The following is a 23,939-nucleotide window of genomic DNA, read 5'->3' on the forward strand; positions in this document are numbered from 1 at the left end:
CCTCTGGAAGAAACTGCATACTGCTACTCAAAAATGAGAGTCCATGGGGCGCTTGGGTGGCTTAGATGGTTGGGTGTCTGCCTTCTACTCAGGCTGTGACCTCTGGGTCCTGGGATTGAGCCCCACGTCAGGCTCCTGACTCAGCAGGGACGTCTGCTTTTCCCTCTACTTCTCACCCCTATTCATGCTCTCTCTCGCTCTCTCGAATGAATAAATATCTTTTTTTTTTAAAGGGAGTTCCTTTGAGGCTCTTTTTGACAGTTTTAAAATCTTAGTTATAACAAACTTTCAGGAGAAAATTTTAGGAAGCTTTCTATCTGGTTTTTACTCCTGCCCAGCTATCAGGACCCACCTGTGGAAAGAGAGGCGCGATCACGGGGCCCGTGACTTCCTCCTCACGCTCCAACTGCACCAGCACCACCACTGGCCCGCCACTGTGGGGAAGAGCAGGGCAGCTCATCAGCGCCGCGGCAGGGGGGTCGGGGTGCGCCGCCACGCCGAGCCCAGCAGGGCCCCCGGGGCAGGGCACGTGGCTGGACCGGACTCACCTGCGGATGCTGTCCTTCTCCACCACCTCGTAAGAAAGCTCAATGTTCGGGTAGCGGTTGCAGAAGCGGGCCACGTCCGCGATCTGGCTGTCTGAGAGCTGAAGCAGCGCGTTGCGTTCTTCATCTTCCATCTCCATGATGTCAAAAACGCTCTCCACTCCCTGCAGCGGGGATCCGGAGGTCAAGGGAGGAGAACACATACTAACAGCAAATGAAACTTGGCTCCAGACAGCTGCTAGTTTTACTTCCTGTGCTATCAGATCATCTAAAGATACAGCTTAAGAAAAAGCACAGCCTACAACTGCACAGACATCACGCTCGCTAGTATCTTAGTACGCAACACCCTCAGAAAAACTCGGAGAAACTCCAACCACCCCCTACCGTGACTCACCACCCACAAGCCCTGCAACTGCCCCCACCTCCCAGGCCACCTGGCTCAGCCATGCAACGGTCCAGGTCCAGACCCGGCTCACCTTGTCTGTGCAACGTTTAATATGCTCTGAGGTGAAGTGTGGCAGCTGTTTCAGGTAGGAGTCCTTGGACCACATGGCCTGGGTGACCATCTGGGCCAGCTCCATAGCTGCCAGGGCAGGGCTGAGCCACCCATTGCTGGAAAGGACATCCACACAGGCCTGGATGAGCCGGATTGCCTAAATGGGTAGAGGAGCGGAGAAGACAGGCTTGGTACGACTCTTTCGCAGGCCAGCCCGGGCCCCTCCACTCCACACCCGTACCTGCACCCACCCCTACCTTGCTGAGGATCTCCTCTGTATCCGACTGCAGCTCGGCACTCAGCTGCATGCGGGACAGGTGAGCTTGCAGGAGCAGGTTGGTCTTAACGTGCGGGTCATTGAACTTCGGGTTATTCAGCTTGTGGGGGACCTTCTGAGCCAACTGGAAGGTGAAGAAAAACAGCTAGTGATGAACACATGACCCTGCCCAAGGACAGCTCTCCGGCCCGATGTACCACCTGCCCAAGCTCACAACCCTTCAATAACAGAGACGTTTGGGGGCGCCTGGGTGGCTCAGTGGGTTAAGCCTCTGCCTTTGGCTCAGGTCTCATCTCAGGGTCCTGGGATCAAGCCCTGCAAGGGACTCTCTGCTCAGCACGAGCCTGCTTCCCACCCAACCGCCTCTCTGCCTGCTTGTGATCTGTCAAATAAATAAATAAAATCTTTAAAAACAAAACAAATGAAAAGAGAAATGTGGGTGATGGACATGTTGGGGTTTTCTGGTGGTGACAAGGACACCATGTACCCTGGGCACAGAGGCCAAGTGTTAATTCCAAAGACACTGTCCTGAATCCAAGATGTCCTCACCTGCCGCAGGAGGTTATCTTCATGGTGCCGGATAGGAATGTTCTCATACTCTGCCGCATTGGAGATGATCTCAATAAGCCCTCGTACCTTGGTTTTGGCATTCAGGGACATGCTGAAGAGCTCTGACAGCCAAGGATGCATAGAAAGGGGAGTCAGAAAAGAGGCTAACCTACCCCGGCACTACCCTATAATCCATCCCTCCAACGAGCACACAGGGCACTCGAAGCCCCAGGCTTGCTCATCCCAGTGGGCTACAGGCCCCTGCAAGGGACTTCTTTGCCTCGGACTCCACGGACAGCAGCCCCTGCCAGCCCCTCACCAATGGTGGTATAGTTGATGTAATAGTAAGCAGCGATCATGCCCAGGTTCAGGGGTGCCACATCCATCTCGTCCTCAATGCTGATACACTTGGACTGCTCAAGGTCACTCAGGGTCTGCTCTACAAGCTCGGACAAGTGGTCCGACAGGTGACGATGGGAGATGCCTGTGAAGGTGAGAGAAGCAGGAGTCACCAGGTGATGGCCAGCAATGGCTGGGAGAAGCACAAAAGGACACTGTGCCTCCCCCCGAGTCCACTGACCCTGCAGGTTGTAGTAATTGGGGTTCTGGGTCATGCGGCGGTATAGAAAGGTCCAGGTCAGGTAGTCCACGGCGTCCTGCTTGTTCTCTATGGTCTTGGTGACAATCTCAGCATTGAAGTGGTCATGCATACAGTGGTCCAGGTGTGACTCCACTGGTAATGGTTCATATAAGAACTTTTTGAAGAAATCCTGTGCATTAGAAAAGGAAAGATAGTAATAAAGTGTCAGTGACAACAAGGTCACAAAGGAGGGCCGAGGGCAAATCGACAGGGAAGAGCCTTTGTGTGACAGACACAACTAATTCAACAATGGAAGAAATCACGGCACCGACAGGGTGAACTGGGTCTGCACCTGGCACGTCGGGTGTGCACGCGGAATGGTGGGTGTGGGCGCCTATTCCCACCCACATCCCTGGTTAGTCTTAAAATGGGAACAGGGATCAAGCGAGTCATGCAGGCCTAATAGTACACGAAGAACCAGCCAGAAAGTAAAGACCTCAACACGTGGAGTCAACAGCAGCAGCAAAAACAAAGGGCTACAAGATTCCATGTGGCTGAGAGGCTTACTACAAAAGCAATGTGGAAAATAAAAGAAACAGAAGTTGACAGGAAAGAATGTAAATGAGGAAAGACACCTATTCAAGAACCTACTCTGAGGCCCAGGATCTCACGAGCCTGCCCAAGGCCGGGACTGACCTTTTTGGAGCCCTGGCACATGATAACACAGCGCCCCTCGTCATCCTGCAAAGGGCGGTTGGCGTGCCCCACCATCTGAAGCACGTCGTAGATGGGGTAATCCACATACCTGGCAAGAGGAGAGAGGAAAGGCGACAAAGGTATGTCAACACGGAGACCACATGCAGGGGACTCTGGCTCCCTCGACGTCAAAGAGTAAGTGCGACAGTAGCAAATTACAACTAATCCCTGTGGTTAGGACGACCTGTGCTCAGGTCCTAGTGTCACTTGTTTGTCTCTAGGTCACTGCTGTTTTCCAGTGTGAGAGTTCGGACTTTGCTGTTCAGGGTCCCTGAACCAAAGCTACAAATCCAGCAATTGCCAAAAGCGAGTAACTCCCTAATAAAGGATCAAATATTAAGTCAAGCTTTCAAACAGCTGCATGCCATGGGTCAGTAAGTCACCTGACTAAAATCTAAACCTAGAAGGAATTTTAGATATTAAGATAAACCATAAACAACATTCACTTCATGAAAAAAAAAATCTACATTTTGAGAATAAAGTATTAAGAAATAAATCATTCAAACTTCTTCTAAGAAAAACCAAACCTTTGCCTTCTTGTAACCACAAAGGCGTGTGACTTGAACCATGTCACTTTCCCAATCTATAAAGGAGACTACCTAGTCTCTAGCTCGAACTCCATTTCTCCAACTTGCTGAAATACAACAGATGCACAATAGAACCAAAAGTGAGCGTAGGCCCTGAGACTAAAAACTCTGGGACGCCTGGCTATGGGGGAATCTCTGCTGTTTATCTTCCTAACCCATTTCCTTCCTAAGCCCTGGATCTGCAGCTATTATGTTCCCTTTAGGAGGAAGGTTCCCATTAACAGAGCACCACGAGACTCACGCGTGGATCTTGCCATTGTAGTACTGGGTGTCCATGATGATCACCAGGTGGGCAGCCACATTCATGCCCCAGCAGAGACTCCGAGAAGCTACCACCACCTGGATGGCCCCTAAGGCAGAGGGGAGAAGATGCCTGAGTGCAGGGCTCCCTGGGGGGCTTTATCTCCTGCGCAGGTAGGGGCTTCTCCTGTGCTCCGTTTCAGAACTCACAGCAAAGCTGGCCAGGAAGGAGCCCTAATAATAACTAAGGGCTGACACAATCCTCCAAGAGGTGGCCCATGCTGCTGTTGCCTAGCTCAGAAGACCAGCCTACAGGAAACGGGGTCATCCTGGAACGGAATCCCAAACCCAGGGAAAGCGAGGCCTAGCCATCTGCCTGACACACTGGCCTTGCTGACTGGAAAGGGTTAACGCCACCTCAGTCATGGGCTGGCTTTGTATGTGGAAGCAATGCTGAGCTGTGAGTGACAGGATGAAGAAACAGAGAGTGCCACTGACTGTGGCAGGAGCATCTCCACCGCAGCTCCACCGAAGAGTGTCAGAATGAGAACGCTCTGCGTGACAGGCCGCAAGTCAGCAAGGGAGAGCAGTACCCAGACCACACCAGAGGAGACTCATGTTCTAGCATTTACTACACCTCTAAGGTCTAACAGCCTTGGCTAGTGTGGTATCCATGGAAAACCAGGTCTACTGGTCAAAGGTCCTGTTCTAGAAAAGCCGGTTCTTAAGTAATACCACCTTTTGTGCCTGCCTGTTTTCTCATCTAGCATGTAGGCACGATATTCTACCCATATCACAAAGCCCCGGAGACAATCGAATGAGATAATAGATAAAAGAATCAGAAAAGTATTTTGAAGGTGATTAGCGTGCTCAAAGTATCACCCGCATCGAAAAGGTGGGTGCCCACCGCCTGTGATACACCCTTAGCACCTCCCTCTGGGCCACAAGACTTTTTCTCACCTGAGCTGAAAAGCTGTTCCACCAGGCGTCGCTCCATGGGGCTGAGCCCCTCGTGCAGGTAGCCCACCCCATTTAACAGTGTTTCCTTGAGCGTGCTGTCACTTAGCTTCTCCAGGTATGGGATCAGATCCTTCTCAGTGCAGTGCAAGAACCTAGGGGGCATGGGCACGGATTCAGCTCAGAGCACTTCCAGTCCCTGGCAAGACCCTTCCAACTGTGCTGCTGGGGGGGCTAACTGCCACCATCAGCAACAGAGTGCCCTTTAGGGTGAGCCCACCACAGTGGCCCAACTCCCCCCACCCCACCTCTGCCGCTGGATATCTGCGGCACATGTGGTGAGGATGTCGATGGCAGTGAGGCGGGTCTGCTTTCGGGATGGAACAAAAACAATGACCGGCTTCTTGGGAGAGTGCTTGGTGATGGCATGGTACACGGGCTTGGCCATGGACAGCAGGCGAGTTTGTGTGTGGCTGATGTTGAAGCCCTGGAGACCGAAGGAAACAGAGAGAAGTCGGAGCCGGTCCGCTGACTCAAGGTCACGGAGGAGTGTGGAGAGCAGGGAGGGCAGGGAGGCGGGGAGGGCAGACCCTACCTGGATGTGCAGCTCCAAGGGCACCGGGCGCACATTCGGGTGGAAGTTGAAAGTGGAGGTGGCGCTGCACCCCAGCCAGTGGGCCACGTCCTTAGCATTCGAGAGCGAGGAGCTAAGTGCCACAATGCGAATGGGCCGCTCAATCTGGGAGGAGATGTAGCGCATCCGGGAGCAGATCACTTCTAAGACAGGCTGGGACACAGAGAGGGAGTCACTACAGGCCCAGGCACCCTGTCCCTAGCCTTTCCGTATAGCCCAACCACCACGAAATGATCGCCTATCTCCTCCTTCTAATCTGGACGGCTCCTACCTTTGGTTCCACTTCCTCTGTGGCACCCTATCTCCACTAAGCAATGCTATTTTCCCAGAGTACTACCAAAAAAGTCCCACACTGTCCCTCTGGAATGAAGTGACAAGCAGAATCTTCTTGGTAGAAGCACCTAGTCTCTTGCCTCAGACCCAAAGGTAAGTCCCAATGCCAAGGCCACTCAGCCCATCACAACCACTCTCCTGTGCTTTAAGGTCAAGCCGTACCCCATTCTCGCCCCCGATAAGGTGGACTTCATCCACCACAAAGAGGTTGATGTTCTGGACGTTCTTGCGCTGCTTCCATCGCCGGGAGAGTATGTCCCACTTCTCTGGGGTGCTGATGATGATGTTGCCCTTGCCCAAAAGCTTCAGGTCTGTGCTAGTCTCCCCTGTCAGGAGCACCACCTTCTTGTTGAGCCTGTCCTGGAATTTCTCATACCAGTCCATGTAAACCTGGCATGCAAGGAAAGGAAGAGCCGAAAACATCAGGCCAGGTGTCGTTTCATTTTTTAACAAGAAAAGCCCTAGAAGCCAAACAGACTTGATCTGTGCGTCTCAAATTACTTTATAAGCCCACATCAACCCTGAAGGGATGGCAGTGTCTTCATTCGGTACACACACCGAGGACATCGACAAAAGAGAGCAGAGTCTTGCCACAACTGACCCTGCAAATTTCAAGGAATTCTGATCTGGGCTCAGAGGAAAGCAGCTTCCAGGCAAGCGCACCGGGGACACACCACCACACCACACACCTGCTCCGCCAGAGCCTCCATGGGCGTAATGTAGACACAGCGCCCCTCTGAGTTCTGCAGCAGCATCCGCAGGATGGCAAACTCTGCACAGATGGTCTTCCCGCTGCCCGTGGGGGCCCCCACAAACACGTTATCGTCACTGTTGTACACGGTGTTGAACACTGGAGGCCAGCAGAGCAGCGGGGAGAACAGGGGAGAAGAGGAGATACTCAGACCGCTCCTCAGAACAGAGGCCACCAGAAGAAACTCAGCCAGCCAGCCCGCCCTCAGGTGCCACCATGGGGGCTGCCATCGGAGCCTCTACCTGCAGTCAGCCTACCACATCCCCCCCCATCCTTCCCCTCACACGCAGGTAGCACGGGAAGAGCACGGACTAAGAGTCTGGGCAGCATGGAGATTTGCAGGATGGCAGAACCCTGTGCTTGTCTGCCAGTCCTCTCAGGGCCCAGGACGCAGAACAGAAAGAACTGGCTGCTTTTCTCTGCCCCTCCAACACTCTCCTCTGGTCCCTGGAAACAGTCTACTAAAGAACAAGGCAAAGCCTACATCCCAGCATTAAGGCTGGTTAAAGTCCAAGTTCTGTTTATCAGGTGGTTCAGCAGAGGGGCCTCTCCCTGCCAAGTTTCCTCATCTGCACAACAGGTACAAACAGTATTGTCACCGACAGAAAATCCCTCATGGGATCGGTAGGAGGCAGGGAGAAGAAAACACCCAGATGTACTCAGCCAAAAGGACTTAGGCACGCTCTGTGACCATGGCTGTTGTCAAAAACAATGAGGGGAAGGAGGCTTCCGTCAATGCTGCACACATGGACCCAGCTGCCTGAGAAACAACAGTGCACCACAGGAGGCCTTGTTCTACAGACTCTCCCCAGTGACACATGCAGAAAAGCAAAAGAAATCTAGCTGTGACCAAGGACTGAGAAGGGAAAAAGCCCCACCGTGCTCCCGCGGTTGGCTCTGCTGAGCTCCATCTCCCTGAGCACCCTCCTGTCCTTCCTGCCAAAGAACAGTCTCTAGGGGACCTTAAAAGGCTCCCAAAGGAAATGACCTCCTGGGGATGGAAACGCCTACCTTGGGTCTGGATGGGGTTGAAGAAAGGAAATTTATCCTGGTAAAGGCTCTCGAAGGCGCTGTTTCGCAGGGCAGACACAGGCAAGGGCTGCAGGTCTAGAAGCTCGGTTGGAGGTGGGTACTTCTCTGGTAGGATCAGGTGCCGGAAGGAGACAGGCAGCTGCGTCTCACAAGCTGCCACAACAGAAACAGGATGGGTCACGGGCAGTCCTCCCTTTACTAATGGCCCCTCGGAGCCATTCCAAGCACACTGGAAACCCCAAGGCAACAGCTAGTCAGCAGCTAGCATCGCTCTGACCCCAGAGTCCAGTCCAACAGAAAGGGCAGACAATCTCACAATTCCCCCAGGAGAGCTGCCCCCACGGGAACATGCAGACACACACTCACAGAGCCAGCGGTCAGACACCACTCGGATGAAGTACTGAGGGGGCAGCGGTTCAAAGACAGGCACGAAGAATGTGATGAGGTGCTCGTCCTGGGCATACTTGGCCTTGAGCAGAAAATACTCATGGTGGAGTATCACCTCACTGTCCACATCCTCCACCAGAATCCAGAAGGCCTCTGACGACCCATGAACCTACCAACGCAAGCACAGGTGAAAGAACGTGAGCCCACGTGGACTCCCAGCTCTAGGCCAGCTCTTCTCAGGAGCGTCTGCAAGCAGGCCCTCCCCGGGCAAGGACGCACCTTCTCGTCCCACTGGAAGTCGGGCGTGATGGTCAGCTCCACTTTCAGTGTGGAGCGTGTGATAGGCTGCAGGTGCACTGACAACTCCAACTTGGGGAAGAGGTGGACGTACTTGTGGATGGTCTTCCCCATCTTTGGCATGCGGATGAGCTCCCCTAGAAGGACAGGAGCTTATGGGGGCTGCAGCCTGCCACGCAGGAGCTGCAAACTGGGCCCTGAGGGCGAGAGGCACATTCCACTCTGGGGTGCAGACTCCTCCCCCCACTCACAGTGCAGCCCAGAGGATTCGAAGGCCCAAGACCAAGAGCTGGCCTTGTTACTTCAGTGGGTGGTGGGAAGTGAACGCAGGACAACAGGGCATCAGGGCTTGGAATTGGGAAGGAAGAAGGAGCAGAAAGATGTCGGAGCCGTAAAGACAAAGAGGAGAGCTTCCCACACACCTATCTCATTATGATTCAGGTCATAGAGACGCTCAAAGGGGAAGTTTTTCTTCTCGATCTTCTTCACTACTTCCTCAGGGAGTTTCCGGAACTGGCGCAGAGGACACATGGACTGCCACCTGGCCAGGAAGGAAGGGATTCAGAACTGCACCGCAACGACACCTGAAAGCCATCACCGCCCACCCCTTTCCCTCTACCCAGGCTCCACCCAAGGAGGCTTCCCTTTCTCAACTTCCACACAGTGCAAGTCCCAATTCACTAGTGAAGGCCAGAGAGAGCGCACTCCCAGGCTTCCCTACCACCCCTTAGCCCGGGGACCTTCACTCGCAGTGACCAGCTCCCAAACCCCCGGCCCCTCACATGCGCTTATCAATCATCTTGCAGAGGTTCAGGGTCTTGTCCGTAAGCTGCGCCCAACCCCGGTTCAGGACAATTTCAAAGATGGCGCGCATCAACCGGCCGGCCGACTGGGGAAAGAGAAAGCACTCCCTCTGGTAAGTCCCCGCTCTCCCCAGCCCTAATGAAGCCACCTGACACTTCATTACCTCAAGCTCTGACACACTTAGGCACACCACTCAGAAACAAAGTCCTCTCGTAATTACTGTTCCCCTTTCGTACAGATGCTTGCTGAACATAAAATAGAAAAATGCAGCTCGAGCTCACCGTACCTCTTAACCTAATGCTCACTGCATGATTTTAAAGCTTCAGATCACTTAGCACTTAGGGATCTAGCAAGAGCTAGTGACTCGGCCTTAGAAATAAAAACAAAACATAGCTAAGAGTCTTTTTTGCCGTTTCTGGATTTGTATCTGAGCCCAGTGGCCATAGTGTGAAACCATCCCCTGGAGGAAGCAGACACCATGTCTGTGGCTCTCCCCAGCACTCTGATCTCTTAAGGCCCTACCTCTCCCCATGCTCAAGGTCAGTGAAACAGAGTAGCCATAACAGACACACATCAGCCAACAAGTCAACTAGGGCAAAACCTGGCCTCCTTTCCCCCTCACTAGGGTCAGGCCACCTTTCTCCAAGACGCACACTACCAGGGGCTGGAGCTGTTCGGGTCTCTTCTGGCAGCACCCTCTGCTCTCACCTGTGTAACATACACCATGTCCGCCATCAGTGCAAAGCCCTCCAACTTTAGCTGTGAGATGAAGGCTTGGAGCAGCACGTTGATCTGGAAAAAAGCAAGATTGGCCAGAGGTTGGCCAGTCACTGACTAGCCCGGTCCACGAAAGCAAATCACATTTCTATTCTGGAGTACATGCCAGGTTTAAGATCTTACTTCAGAAGCATGAAATAATCATTATTCCACATAAAAAGAACATGTAGAAGAATGCAAAAACTGGGAGAAACTCGAATCAGGACGTTACACCACCACCTACTCCCTGGCCTGAGCAGGGGAGCGGGCCCACCTTAGCACTGGGCTCCTCGATGCTCTCCTTCACAGGGATGGGCACCCTCTCCAGCAATTTTTGCAGCTCCAGCTTCTCTTCCTGCCAAAAGAAGTAAACAGGTCATGGAAAAGCCAGGTGACCAGAGAACCCATCCAGCAACTCGGCAGTGAGTACCAACCACCGGTCCCAACATGCTGTGGGGACTCACCTCTCTCACAGTGATGTTCTTGAACTCTGAGGACAAGGAGAAAACTCTGAAAAGCTCAATCTCACTCAGGGTGGGCTTCAGCAGCTGGTTGTAGGTCTGCACGGTATCATTGGTGATGTAGTAGTGGCTGGCTATGCGGCCCAGTTCTGTCACCTATGAAGGAGGAACACTCAATCCAACAGCGATCACTGACAAGTGGCAACCTCTCATGGTGGACAGTGGGTGCCCCAGGTGCCCACTGGATGAATTCCCAGCAACACAAGAGCCCGGCACACACATGAGGAAAGATGGTACAGTACACTGACCGATGGTGAGCTAATGCCCATACAGAATAGACAGCTGAATTAGCTACCTCGACGCCAAGTGACAGAAAGGAGGCACCAGCAGATTCTCCTATACCATTTTGGAAGTTCCCAGATTCAAAAGTCACGGTCTAATCCCACCTGTTTTTCTACTGTTCCAAGCAATGGGCAATTAGGCAGCATCCAAATCAAGAACACAATGTGAGAAACTGTCGCCTGGGGCAAGTGCTTTTACTGAGACTTTTGCCTCCATCCCTCAGCACACTCACCTGGAAGTTGCCTGTCTTCTTGTCATACTTGACCAGATTGTTCTTATCCAGCATCAAGGCAGCAGTATGAACCAAATCCAGTCGGCGCTGGTCCAGCAGGGGATCCCCCTTGAGGTCATCGTGAGAGATGCCATAGAGGGTTGGGGATCGGAGCATCCGGATATACAAGTAGGCATAGCCCAGCCAGTTCACCGCATCCTAAAAGGAGAGACAGCTCGTGGATCTTAGCGTGGAGAACTGATGTCCAAATGAAATGTTCCCGCAGATCACTTGCAAATTAATTCCCAACTATAAAAATGTGTATTATGTCATCTTCTGAAAGTTTTTAACATCCCATTACTAAAGAGACAGAATGCTTTCTGAGATCTTGGTAACAAGGGGAACTGCCTGCCACAGACTTGACAAGCTTCAGAGAGACTGCTTCCATCAAAGACGTGGGGCCCAGGGCTAAAGGACCCTGGGTGCTGGTGGCCCAAAATGTCACAATGGAGACCATCCCACCCTTGGTACCAATTTCTCCCGAGAAAGCAAGAAGCACCAAAAGCAGAGCCCTTCCCTACCTTGGCATTCTGGACGTTCCCCAGCACGATTTCGGCATTAAGCATGTCAGGCAACTTTGAAACCATCTGGCTCTCAATAGGAAGCTGCTGATTGAGTAGGGACAAGTAGTACTGTAGCTCCCCATGAGATGTGATGAGTATGCCTTCGCCCTTGGTGTCATACTGGGGTCTTCCAGCACGTCCCAGCATCTAGGTCAGAAACCAAACCGAGAAGGCTATGACCACAGAGCTTATGGATCTGTTCCCAGGCTTCTACCTTACAGACGCCCACCTTCCTCCATCTGCCGCCTTTTTGGCCTCCTTGCATTTTATACACGGTAAACTTTTTCCAGTTGAAAATAACCTCAAAGGCTCTATACCTGCAGAATGTCCAGTGCTCCTAGTTCTGTCCAGCGCCCCTTCTCTGGACTGTACACCTGGGTGCCTTTGATGATGACTGTATGTGCAGGGAGATTCACACCCCAAGCCAGCGTTGCTGTGGAAACTAAGACCTACAGAAGAAAGGCAAGGTAATAAGGAAAACAGATGTTACCAACAGAGGGTCAGTATCCCCAAGACCTCCAGGAAACCAGCCACAGAGCTCCTAACGCGACTGAAGTAGGCCCCACACTTGTCAGCATAACACTGGAACAAAGGCGGAAGGAGTCCTTAGTTTCTATTCAACCCAGTAACATTTCATGGTTCTAAAGATATTTAACAGGCGAAAGTGTAGGCCAATGTTAACAACTTAAGATTACTAGACAATCAGTAATACACCCTATCCTGAGAGAGAACAAACAAGGTCCTAACTTCATGAGGACCTGCTTGCAGGTATCTGGAGTCACAGAACATGCTTCCTCTGTCATGCTTCTCAGACACTTTCCTAAATCACTCACCTTTCCTCATGCAGTATGTAAAGAGCTAGGAGGGGCGGCACAACACTCGGTCTACTGTACTACCATGACCCCTGACCTGGCTTATCTGAGCCAGAAACAAAGCACCGGGCACAAACGTCTGGCGTTTGACTTTCAGGTCTTCTGAAGCCTGCACTTTGCCCACCCTCACCTGAATGTGTTTATCAGCAAAAAGATCCTCTACAAGTGTCCGGTCAACTCTGGTCATGCCCGCATGATGAATAGCAAAGCCGTACGGCAAAAGATCCTTCAGCTCCAGGTTCTGTGGGACAGAAAAAGAACAGGTGAGGAGGTGAGCCTCGCTGGGAGAACGCTGCAGAGACTGAGCAGATCTCTTCACAGGAGACCCTGCCCCTTAACCTAGTACACAAAACCAGACCCAGCCAACTGACCTTAACCTGTCTGAAACAACAGCCGCACAGTGCAGTCAAAGACTGTCTGGACAGCCTTGCATTGAGCCAGTTACCAGGCAGGAAACAGAGAACTGGGCCTGTCTCTCCTCACCTTGCACTGCTCAGCTTCTGTCCGAAGGACTTCTGTGGAGGCTGAGCCCTCTCTCAGAAACAGACCTAGAGTGTCCTTCTCTAGGCACATGTCCCGGATGGCCCTGGCCGTCTTCCCAGTCTCTTTCCGGGAGTGGACAAACACCAGCACCTATGGAAAAATCACTGTTTAAGAGACACAGCTACCACAGTCACTCCTATGGCCCTGAGGCACCAGCAGCAGGAAGCAGAGGCTACACCATTTTGAGGTGAGAAACCGAGGTCTAGAAAAGGAGCAACGACAGGAACATATACTGATTCAGACGCCGGCAAGACCCTATGTGAATTAAACTACAAAGGAGCGTGGCAGAGCCCTGTAGCTGGGAAACTAAGCTAACTTATGCACTCTACCTTTGAAACCACGTTTAAACATAGTGAGGATGGAAATTCAGGAATCTCAATTACAAATTTTGTGTTCAGGTACCTGACAGGACTGTAAGCCACCTGAGGAATGTGTCTGCAAAGTAACAACTGAAATATTGTATTAAATGATGGGCAATAGCCTCTAAAAAAGGGCCGAAGAACTAAGTCTCAGGATGAGACTAGTACCATTTGGTAGGAAAGTCAGTCAAGTATTTAGTGCTAGAAAAGATACGTCTCTTCATTTAAATGCAAATGCTTTTTATGAGACAAAAATCTATACATGACCTGTAGCTTTTCCTTAGTTTGTGTCTTGGTGAACTTGACTAAACTGTGCTCAATTAAAAAATTATAACATCTTTTCCAGTAAAATGCTCTCACTAGTTTTTAATTTTCACCTTTATTCTTACTGTGTTACATTTTTAGTGTCAGCCACCCAAATCTATTATGGCAGGATCCCTGATAATACAGAGAGACAGACTGATTATCCACACCTGGGGATTTCTTTTGGGGAGTTCTTAAATTACAAATTCAATTTTTTATAATGGTTACAAGACTATTCAGGTTATCTATTTCATCTAGGCTAAGTTTTGATAGTTGATATTTTTTGAGGAATTGTCCCATTTCTTCCAGGTTGTCAAAATTTACATGTAAAATTCTTCACGTATTCCTTTAATATCCACTTTTTATCCCATTTTATTCCTAATATTGGAGATCTCTGTTGTGTCTTCTATTTTTGTCAATCTTGCCTGACTATAAGTCAAAAATTCAAAAAAACGGAGTTCAACAGGAAACCACAGACAGACCTGATTTTTTCCAGCATGTTCCATGATTTTCTCATAGACTATTTCATTCATGATCTGGAAACGCTTGATAGCTTTCTTCTCTGTGATACCCACATAAGTCTGTTCCAGAGGCACGGGGCGGAAGCTAGAAGTTCAACAGTTAGACAAATGAGGCTTCTGGCATAGAAAACTGAGGAAATAAAACCATTTTCACTGCCCAGGAATGATAACTCCTTTCTGGATTCACACCATGTTAAAACCCAAAAACCTTCTAATACTCAATCCAACAAAGCTCCTTGAAAAAGGGGAAGGGCAGCAGGAAGGTCACCCCGGTTAAACTTCTCCTGCTTTTTCTCATACCTGTTGTCAAAGTAGAAAAGGCCTTTAGCAGGATCAACACGCAGGAAGGTAGCCACATCTTCATAGTTGGGGAGGGTGGCACTAAGACCAATGAGTCGGACATCCTCCTGGGTCATCTCAATGTTTCGAATGGCCCTGGCCACCAAAGCTTCTAAGACAGGACCTCTGTCATCGTGGAGAAGATGGATCTCATCCTAAGATATGGATGAGGGGGCCACAAATTACCTCTAGAACCAGAAAAATGGAGCCCTCTTTCCAGAGAACGGTCCTGTCTTGTAATATGTACCAGATATGCCAAATAAGGAAGAAAAGGGATCCCAGCAAGAGAAACCCAAAGGGTAAGACAACATTCACTAGGAAATACCCCAGGAAATACCATGCTGTGACCATTGAGCTGTGTTGCTAGTTTAGTGAAACATATGCTTTAATGCAAGAAAATCTGATGCTTTAGGTCAATGAGCTCACAACTTCAAAGGTAAAATTTCTTTACGGAAATGAAGCTTCTGCGCGGACCATATTTCTATCACACAAGGCTTCACCTCTGCACAGTGATCCCTACTACTCTGTACTTGCAAAAGGCATCGTGCATAAAAGGATGAGCTCACATAGCCTAATGCAGTGCTGTTTGAATTTCAGCATGCAGCAGGGCATATCACTAAAAAGTAGATCAAGCCCCAGGGGCTCTGCACTGAGATTCTCTCCCTCCCTCTCCCTCTAGCTCTCCTGGCTCACTCTCTCTCTCAATAAATAAATATCTTTTAAAAAAAGATTATATTTTAGTAGGTGTGGAATGGGGCCAGGTACTCTGCCTGTAACAACACTTTGAACTGGGGTACCTGGGTGGCTCAGTGGGTTAAGCCTCTGCCTTCGGCTCAGGTCATGATCTCAGGGTCCTGGGATTGAGCCCCACATTGGGCTCTCTGCTCAGCAGGGAGCCTGCTTCCCCCCCCCTCTGCCTACTTGTTATCTCCCTCTCTGTCAAATAACAAAATAAAAAAATAAAAGACTTTGAACTAGCAAGGCTCAAAAGCAGGGGCTGGCAATCAATATTTTAGGCTTGTGGGCCATAAAATCTCTGCTACAAACAGAGTCGAACCTTGTACAACACAGAGGGTTAGGGTGCCCCCACATAGTCAAGAATCTACTCATAACTTTCATTCCCCCAAAAACTGAATTACAAATAGCCTACCCTTTACCAGAAGTTTTATAGTAACATACACAGTTGGCTAACATGTACTTCATATCTGTTATATACTACATTCTTACAACAAAGTATGCTAAAAAAGGTACTTAAAAATATAAAGAAAAAACATTTATAATACAATACTGTATTTACCTTTAAAAAATCAATATACAAGTGGACCCATACAGATCAAGCTTGTGTTATTCAAGAGTCCATTATAGTTAACTTGGGTCAATGCAGCAGAAAAGTAGCTGTAAACCCTATGTAAATAAATGGGTACGGCTGTATTCCAAAACCAGGAGCCAGAGTCAGCCAACCCCTGCTCTAGGATACTGAAAATCAACACGCAGGACCTCCTTCCACTCTCCCAGACAACTTACGGAAACTACACTCAGACTCAAAGTCATTTTTGCCTGTGTGCTTCTGTGTATATGGAACACAATCTCCTGACTCCTTCCTCATTCCCTGGGAATGGATTATTCATTTATAAAGCCTTTAATATCCTGGGAAGACACAATCAGTTATGTCTGTTGACATTCATTTCAAAATACTCCAGACATAAAAAAGACATGAGGAACAACATGGCAAATACCATGCACATCCTCAGAAATTCTTCAATTAAGTGCAAATTCTCACTTAATGGTAACAGCAATGCTGACAACAGCTGTCACCATACAGGCTAGTGACTGGAAGAAAGCATGGAAGAAATGGTCAACACTGAAACCCACCTCAGTTGGTTAAGCATCCCACCCTTGATTTCAGCTCAGGTCACGAGCTCAGGTCATGAGATCCAGACCCACGGTGGGCTCTGGGCTCCGTGGGGTGTCTGCGTGAGATTTTCTCTCCCCCACCCCCACCCCTCCCTGCTCACTTGCTCACTCTCTCAAATGAGTAAATAGATCTTTAAAAAAAATAAATCAATAAAAATAATCCCAGGAAACCCTCCTTGACCAGGCCTGGTCTCTACATCCCCAAGTACTCCCTGCTCACCAGAATGATGAGCCGCACAAGCTGCGTGTAGGTGCGCTCCCCACCCTTGCGGGTAATGATGTCCCACTTCTCGGGGGTGCAGACGATGATCTGAGTGGCGCTGATCTCCTCCTTGCACAGCTGGTGGTCACCAGTCAGTTCTGCAACAGTGATGCCATAGGTGGCCAGGCGCTAGGTGGAGGAGAGGCACGTCAGGCAAAAAAAGGGGGTCTTGCCATCACACCTTGGGAAGTCTGAGAGGAAGGTATTGGAAGGAGGTATCAACCCAGCAGGGAGATATCAAATGAATTAGACTACAAACACTAAAAACATATATCCGAAACAAATCAAGTTCACATTCAGCAAATGAAGCAGTGATGCCCCAGACCCATCCCCAATACCCCTCCACCGCCTTACCTTTCCGAAACTGCCCACCATCTCCTGCACCAGAGACCGCATGGGAGCGATGTAGATGATCTTGAAGTCATCCACGTTGATAGTGCCATCCATGTTAATGTGCTTCCCTATCTCTCGGAGCATACACATCAGGGCCACGTTGGTTTTACCCGCACCCTAAGGTGGAAGTCAGGGATGAGAAGGTCTGCTCCCCTGCCCTCACTTCCCAGGCTTATCACCAAAACAGATACAGGAGCATGTCGAGGGAATTATATCTGACCGTTTAACATCTCTTCCGTCAGAGAAGAAAAAAGTTGGGGCGGGCGGGGGAGGTGCTATGGACGGACATGGGTGAAGACAAACGATCTCGCCACAGAAAACAGACGGCACTTCCTGCCAGAGCAGAGCGGTCAGGGCAATGCTTACAGTAGGCGCGCACAGCAGCAGGTTCTCGTCTGTCTCCAGCGCAGCACGGTAGAGTTTACTCTGGATCCGATTCAAGGTTTTGAAGCCCTCGAATCCGGCCTGGGCATACTTGGGCAGCTTCTCCACAGGAAGTAGTTGCTAGAAGAGAGAAACGCCATTCACGTCCTGCTGGCAGCACCCTGGCGCACGCTGTTTCAGTGGGATGGCCAGGACCGCACCTCCCGGCACTGCCCCCCACGGCACTCTCTGCTGACGGAGATTCACTACTGTTCCCCGGACTTGAGATCAAAACACGGGGACCCCTGAAGCAGCTTCCACATCACAGATAAACCATCAATGAGACAAGGTCACATTTTGGCCAATGGTCTAAAATTAAAATCTAAGCTGGAAGGGAGGTGAAAACTGAAGAAAACGGAGAAGAGCAATTCGCTCACTTCTTCTGAACCGAAGGGCTTGGGCTTCAGAGCAGGCACGTGCACCTCTTCATAGCCCTTGCGCTGACGACGGAAGGACCCATCAGGAAGCTGACAACGTTTATTGGCCATGAAGTGGCTCCCCTGGGTAAAAACCAGGTCCTCCAAGTCCAGAACCTGCCGTGGAGCCAGTGCCTAGGAGTATAAAAAACAAAAACACAAAATGAGCGAGGTGAACAAATGCATTTCCCATCCGGAAGCACCTTGGAAATGACCCTAAGACTTACCTCTCCACCCTGGTCCAGATCCATGGTTTCCAAGTCTGTGTCCATCCGGGACTGACGCACTCGCTCTCTCCGGGACCTTTCCTCCTGCAATGGGAAAGGCAAAAGAACAACAATTCATCACCACTGCAGGTTCTGGTCCCTTTCAGTCCCTGCTTAGCTAAGCCTGATTCACAGGTGCTGACCAGTAAGTCCCAAGACAGAAAGACAGTCCTTTATGTTCAGACACTTGCCGCAGGGACAACCAGAATGATGAAAGCAAGTGAACAGCTTTAATGCAGATGGGCCTTGGTGGCTCAGTAGGTTAAGCATCTGATTTCAGCTCAGGTCATAATCTAAGGGTCCTGGGATCAAGCCCCATATCAATATCCCTACTCAGTGGGGAGTCTGTTGTCTCTCTCAATCTGCCCTTCCCTCCACTCATGGGTGTGCACACTCTCCTCTCTCTCAAATGAAAAAATAAAATCTTAAAAAAAAAAAAAAAATTTCCTGTAAAAAAAAATATATATAAAAGGACAGTGCATACTGCAAAGATTTCAAAAGTAGATGTTCAACAATTCAGCATCAAGGACTAAAACTTGGGGCACCTGGGTGGCTCAGTGGGTTAAAGCCTCTGCCTTTGGCTCAGGTCATGATCCCAGGGTCCTGGGATCGAGCCCCGCATCAGACTCTCTGCTCGGGGGGCGGGGAGTCTGCTTCCCCTCCTCTCTCTGCCTGCCTCTCTGCCTACTTGTGATCTCTGTCTGTCAAATAAATAAATAAAATCTTAAAAAAAGGGGGGGGGGGAAGCGGGGGCTAACCCCAAGGGTAGAAGTGTGGGTTCTGTGTTCAGCCAACATACGTGCTCTATCCCTGCATTTTCAGTAGATACCATGATTTTCTGTGTAAACCGTGGAGGGCCCCTGGTGCTGGTGAAGACAGCAGGCGGCCGGCTGACTCTTGACCACACCAATGTGAGTGTGTTAATTCTAATTTCTACCAGTGACAAACCTCAAAGAATTCAGAGAAATACTTTACTTCTTCAACCCACCCCCAACTTTTTAAGATTTTATTTGAGAGAGAGGGTGCACACAGAACGAGAGAGAGAGAGAGAGAGAGCACGCAAGCAGGGTTGGGGAGAGGGCAGAGGGAAAAGCCAACACCCCAATGAGTGGAGTTCCACCCCAGGACCCCGGGATCATGACCCGAGCCAAAGGCAGGCACTTAATGACTGAGCCACCCTGGCACCCCTCAACATCGCGTTGTAATAGGAATTCAGCTTTACGCTACAATTTTTCTGAGAGAGAGCGTGCATGAGTGGGAGGGGCAGAAGGAGGGAAAGTCCCAAGCAGGCGCCACACTCAACTTAGAGCCCGACATGGGTCTCGATCTCAAGGAGGAGCATGACCTGAGAAGAAATTGAGTCAGACACTCAATCAACTGAGAAATCCAGGCACTCCTAAGCTACAATCTTCTAACTGATGTCTCTTTTCCAAAGCAAACACTCTAGCTCGGGAATCAGGCAGATAAACCAACCCAGGTCTTACCCGGATCAGATCCTCCTTTTCAGTCTCGTGGAGCTGGTAGAGGAACTTGGAGAGCTCTGGATCAGCTTCCATCTTTCCCATGATCCTTTCCTTTTCGGCTTCACTCTGTGCACTGGCCAGTAAGGTACAGTATAAAACTGCCAACAGCAAAAGGAAGAAAGGGAAGTTGAACAGGAGGGGCTGTGGTAGAAAGCAAGCTAACAAAAACAGGCGCCGAAGCTATGGAAGTTAAGCGTCTCCTTCACACACACACATCACATACGTGCTCTAGAAAGGACCACTGTATACTCACTCATCATCCTGTGCTGTCGCAACACTTTAATAAAATCGAACGTGTTGAAACCAAGGAGCAGAACCAGCTGGTTCTCACACTCCCGATCATCACTGGCTGTCTGCAGAGAGAAGGTAATGCCACTAGTAACAGCGCAGCCATCTGCCTCATCCACTGTCCCATCTGCTGAAACACATACATGAGCACAAAACAACATCTTGGCCATACCTTCAAGATCTCCAACACTTCATCTGCCTTCTTCTGTGACACAATGGCATCATCATAGAAGCGACTGAGCTGCCGCTGTAGCCAAAATGCATCAATATCCCGAGGGTGCAAATCCTTCTTCTTGGAACTCATCAGTTCCCCTGAGGCTACAAGCTACGGAAGTAACCAGGTCGTTAGCTCACACCATGTCTCCGTCTGCCCAACTGCTCTCACATAATCCTGCAACAAAATTCTCCTTGCCACCCAGAGCCTACCAGCCTTTTGAGGACTTCCCAGAATTAAAATAAAAAACAAAAAACAAAACCCTGTTATATCGAGTTCAGAAGCATACCAAACTAACATTTCATCAACACATGCCTTTGGGAAGAATGAGTGACTGAAATCTTAATAAAATCAAGACACTGAAAAGTTTATTAAGGGGGCACCTGGGTGGCTCAGTCACTGAGCATCTGCCTTTAGCTCAAGTCGTGATCCCAGTATCCTGGGATCAAAGCCCCATATCAGTCTCCCTGCTTGGCAGGAAGCCTGCTTCTCCTTCCCCCACTCCCCGCTTGTGTTCCCCCTCTTGCTGTATCTCTGTCAAATATATAAATAAAAATTAAAAAAAAAAAAAAAGCTTAATATGGCTCCTATAAAAGGTTACCTTGGTAAGTTAGTATATAACAGGACCTAAGTAGAAGAAACAAACCCTACACCCAGAAATCGCCTAGCCTTGCAGCAAAGGGCAAGGAAGAGCCGTACTTACGTTAGCCGAAAGGGTGCAACGCACCACAGCCTCGTCCCCTTCCATGTCATCATCAGACGCCTCCTCTCGAACCTCTCCGTACACATCTTCATCACCTTCCTACAAAAATAGCCCAACACCAATTCATGATTTGGAGGTGACCCTAACATCAGCACAGACCCTCTCCCTTGAGTTCCTTAAAATTAGCTCCATGGCTGGAACAATGGCTCTGGGGGGAAACCAATAGCTTCCCGGAGCCAGGGTCAGCCTTATTCCAGAGTACACGTAACTGAATGATCTCACTACCCTAAGTCCCCTTGGCACGGGTTCACGAGATGCTTCTACCCTCTCTTCTGCCTCTCCCCTTAGGCTGCCACAGAGGCAACCAACTGGATCACGGTCTTCCTCATATACGCACAATCAGTAAGTGAAAAAAACAGAGCTATCAACTAACAGGAGAGAAGAACAATAAAGAAACTACGCTTGGGAAAACACACAGTGATCCAGAGATGTGGAGACCACTTAGCTAGCTCTCCACTGTCTTTACTCACACTCTCTCACACTGTAAGTACTCAGTACTTAGCATAGGATCGGGTTACAAAGAGATACTTAATTAGAAAACATCTGATAAATGAATGAATGCTACAAGTGAAACACTCCCCTGTAGTTTGTTGCCACTTTATTTTTAAGTTTTAAGTAACCTGAACCCAATGTGGGGCTCAAACTTAAAACCCTAATATCCAGAGTTGCAAGCTCTACTGACTGCACCAGCCAGGCATCCCTAGTTAACTGGATTTTATGATTTTAAATAGCAAACAAACCTGGAGCACATGCAACTCTTGATCTCAGGGTTATGAATTCGAGCCCCATGCTGGGTGCAGAGATTACATAAACAGAAACTAACAAAAAAAAATCCTATCATGGCACCTGGGTAGTGCAGTCAGTCAGCAAACCAACTCTTGATTTCAGCTCCAGTCATGATCTTGAGGGTCCTGGGATCAAGCACTAGGTCAGGCTCTGCACTCAGCATGGAGTCTGCTTGACATTAACTCTCCCTCTCCCTCTGCCCTCCCACTCATGCTCTCGCTCTTTCTAAAAAAAATAAATAAATCTTTAAAAAATAATCCTATTAACTACACTGCAGGAAGCAGCTTAGCAGTCATCCACTTCAGGCATCTTATTTAGCAGATGGAGGAGGAACACGCAAAATGATCTGCCTGAGATACAGGGCCAAACTTCAGATCTCGTGGCTCCCAGCTCGGGGCTCTTTCCTCTGACTCTCTTGTGTTACCCCTGCTTCTGGTCTTACTCAGTATATGAGATTTTGAGGCCAGCACCTTACCTGAGCCAAACTTGCCCACTGAGAACCATAAAGCAACTCTGAAAATTTTTTCAAGTGTCCCACTTTTACCTATTTAGTTATATTCAAGAATTCTGATGAGCTGGTAAATTTTATCGGTGCTACAACTGTTACTTAGACAACCATGAGTAACAGGCCCATGCTCCTGGGCCAATGTGCATGGTTTAGCAACTGGCAGCAGGACACAATACTGAAAGTGGAAAATTCTCACAGTAAGATTGCAATGGAATAAAACATAGTGGTGTACACCCTTGATGAAGGTATACAATGTACTTTTTGTCTTTTTGCTGATCCACTTGGTTGGTTTTAAAGTATTGTTATGTTTACATTTATAAGCATAAATTTGCTTTATAAATCCCTAAAGATAACCATAGCAAATTTTTAGCAGAATAACATTTATGGGGTGCCTGGGCGGCTCAGTTGTTAAGCGTCTGCCTTCAGCTCAGATCACGATCCCAAGGTCCTGGGATCAAGCCCCGAAACAGGCTCCCTGATCAGCAGGAAACCTGCTTCTCCCTCTCCCAGTCCCCCTGTTTGTTTTCCCTTTCTCGCTATGTCTCTGTCAAATAAATAAATAAAACCTTAAAAAAAAAAAGTAGTATTTATGCCCAAAGCTGACACCCATACAACACCATAAAAATTTATCTGGCTTAAGCTAGGGAGCTTCTTTACGCCAGAAGTAGTCCCCTCACCTTAACAATATAACCGACAATGGGTCGGTTTGCTTTATCACTCACCTCCTCATCAGACTCAAACTGAACATTCACACCATATGTCTCATCAATGTTGTCATCTGCAACAATAAGGGATTAGAAAAAAACAGTAATAAATTAGTGAAATGAGGCACTAGGGAGCTAATTCCTCCCCAACTACCTGACCTACCCAGCCTCACTACATATCTATGGTCTCAGGACCCAGAGATGAAGACACTTAACATAAGAGAGTCATTCATACTGCCACCACTAAGGCCTTCTCTAACCCACCAAGCCTGGACACAGCCTCACACAGCTTGAACCACCTGAGCACACCCTACCCCCACCTCCACATAGGCTCTGCCTACGTTTTCCCCTAGGTTCTATAAAAAAGGTCTTAAGACTAAGAAACAGCTGTTACAATCTATGGACTTGGATTCATAGATCACAAATTCTCAAACACCCAACAGGTTATGGGAACTCAAGGACACATGCAGAGGTTTTAATGATTGAGGCTTGACAATCAAGTTTAGAGATCAAAAGCAACCACTTAATATGATAAGGACATAAAGAGCTCAGTTACCCATATTCTGGATTTCCTTGTCTCCACCATAGTCTGTGATCTTTTTGCCCAAGTTCACTAGCACATGGTATCTGGTATCATCTGTCTGACCCAACAGCAGGTCTATCTCCTTTCTTCTTTCCTTGTCCCGAAGCTTTTCATTCTTTAAAACAGCTAGAACTTCATCAGCTGCCCCACAAAGGATATCACGTGGCTGGTGGCAAAAAAAAAATAATTTAGAACAAGACACAGAACATCCCTGGCCAGCTTTATGTAACAATGGGCTATGAAGACCCACACCTCTTTAAAACCTGAATACAGGTTCTGACCATTTTCATTACTATTAATTAAAAAACGCAACAACTGGGGTGCCTGGGTGGCTCAGTAGG

At 49.1% G+C, this 23,939-nt stretch overlaps 1 protein-coding gene across 1 annotated transcript in view; it reads right to left on the reverse strand.

The window, feature by feature from the left end:
• Positions 1–23,939, reverse strand: part of SNRNP200 (small nuclear ribonucleoprotein U5 subunit 200) — a 29,622-nt gene that overhangs the window by 2,166 nt on the left and 3,517 nt on the right. The window contains exons 4-43 of the mRNA XM_032352832.1: positions 23,572–23,764; positions 23,034–23,089; positions 20,958–21,056; positions 20,213–20,365; positions 20,006–20,105; positions 19,714–19,850; positions 18,191–18,274; positions 17,925–18,098; positions 17,491–17,628; positions 17,086–17,241; positions 16,690–16,860; positions 14,517–14,710; positions 14,178–14,301; positions 12,974–13,123; positions 12,621–12,731; positions 11,936–12,067; positions 11,577–11,765; positions 11,017–11,214; positions 10,446–10,598; positions 10,256–10,336; positions 9,934–10,017; positions 9,204–9,310; positions 8,844–8,962; positions 8,404–8,558; positions 8,104–8,293; positions 7,717–7,890; positions 6,644–6,804; positions 6,117–6,344; positions 5,583–5,774; positions 5,296–5,474; positions 4,991–5,142; positions 4,032–4,140; positions 3,144–3,252; positions 2,448–2,637; positions 2,187–2,351; positions 1,868–1,989; positions 1,299–1,442; positions 1,022–1,198; positions 549–709; positions 353–434 (exon numbers count right to left, since the gene is read on the reverse strand). Of these exons, the coding sequence (XP_032208723.1) occupies positions 353–434; positions 549–709; positions 1,022–1,198; positions 1,299–1,442; positions 1,868–1,989; positions 2,187–2,351; positions 2,448–2,637; positions 3,144–3,252; positions 4,032–4,140; positions 4,991–5,142; positions 5,296–5,474; positions 5,583–5,774; positions 6,117–6,344; positions 6,644–6,804; positions 7,717–7,890; positions 8,104–8,293; positions 8,404–8,558; positions 8,844–8,962; positions 9,204–9,310; positions 9,934–10,017; positions 10,256–10,336; positions 10,446–10,598; positions 11,017–11,214; positions 11,577–11,765; positions 11,936–12,067; positions 12,621–12,731; positions 12,974–13,123; positions 14,178–14,301; positions 14,517–14,710; positions 16,690–16,860; positions 17,086–17,241; positions 17,491–17,628; positions 17,925–18,098; positions 18,191–18,274; positions 19,714–19,850; positions 20,006–20,105; positions 20,213–20,365; positions 20,958–21,056; positions 23,034–23,089; positions 23,572–23,764 (5,793 nt within the window). The remainder of the gene's footprint in view (positions 1–352; positions 435–548; positions 710–1,021; positions 1,199–1,298; positions 1,443–1,867; positions 1,990–2,186; positions 2,352–2,447; positions 2,638–3,143; positions 3,253–4,031; positions 4,141–4,990; positions 5,143–5,295; positions 5,475–5,582; positions 5,775–6,116; positions 6,345–6,643; positions 6,805–7,716; positions 7,891–8,103; positions 8,294–8,403; positions 8,559–8,843; positions 8,963–9,203; positions 9,311–9,933; positions 10,018–10,255; positions 10,337–10,445; positions 10,599–11,016; positions 11,215–11,576; positions 11,766–11,935; positions 12,068–12,620; positions 12,732–12,973; positions 13,124–14,177; positions 14,302–14,516; positions 14,711–16,689; positions 16,861–17,085; positions 17,242–17,490; positions 17,629–17,924; positions 18,099–18,190; positions 18,275–19,713; positions 19,851–20,005; positions 20,106–20,212; positions 20,366–20,957; positions 21,057–23,033; positions 23,090–23,571; positions 23,765–23,939) is intronic.

This window comes from Mustela erminea, chromosome 7, assembly GCF_009829155.1.
Source record: "Mustela erminea isolate mMusErm1 chromosome 7, mMusErm1.Pri, whole genome shotgun sequence".
Classification (NCBI taxonomy): domain Eukaryota; kingdom Metazoa; phylum Chordata; class Mammalia; order Carnivora; family Mustelidae; genus Mustela; species Mustela erminea.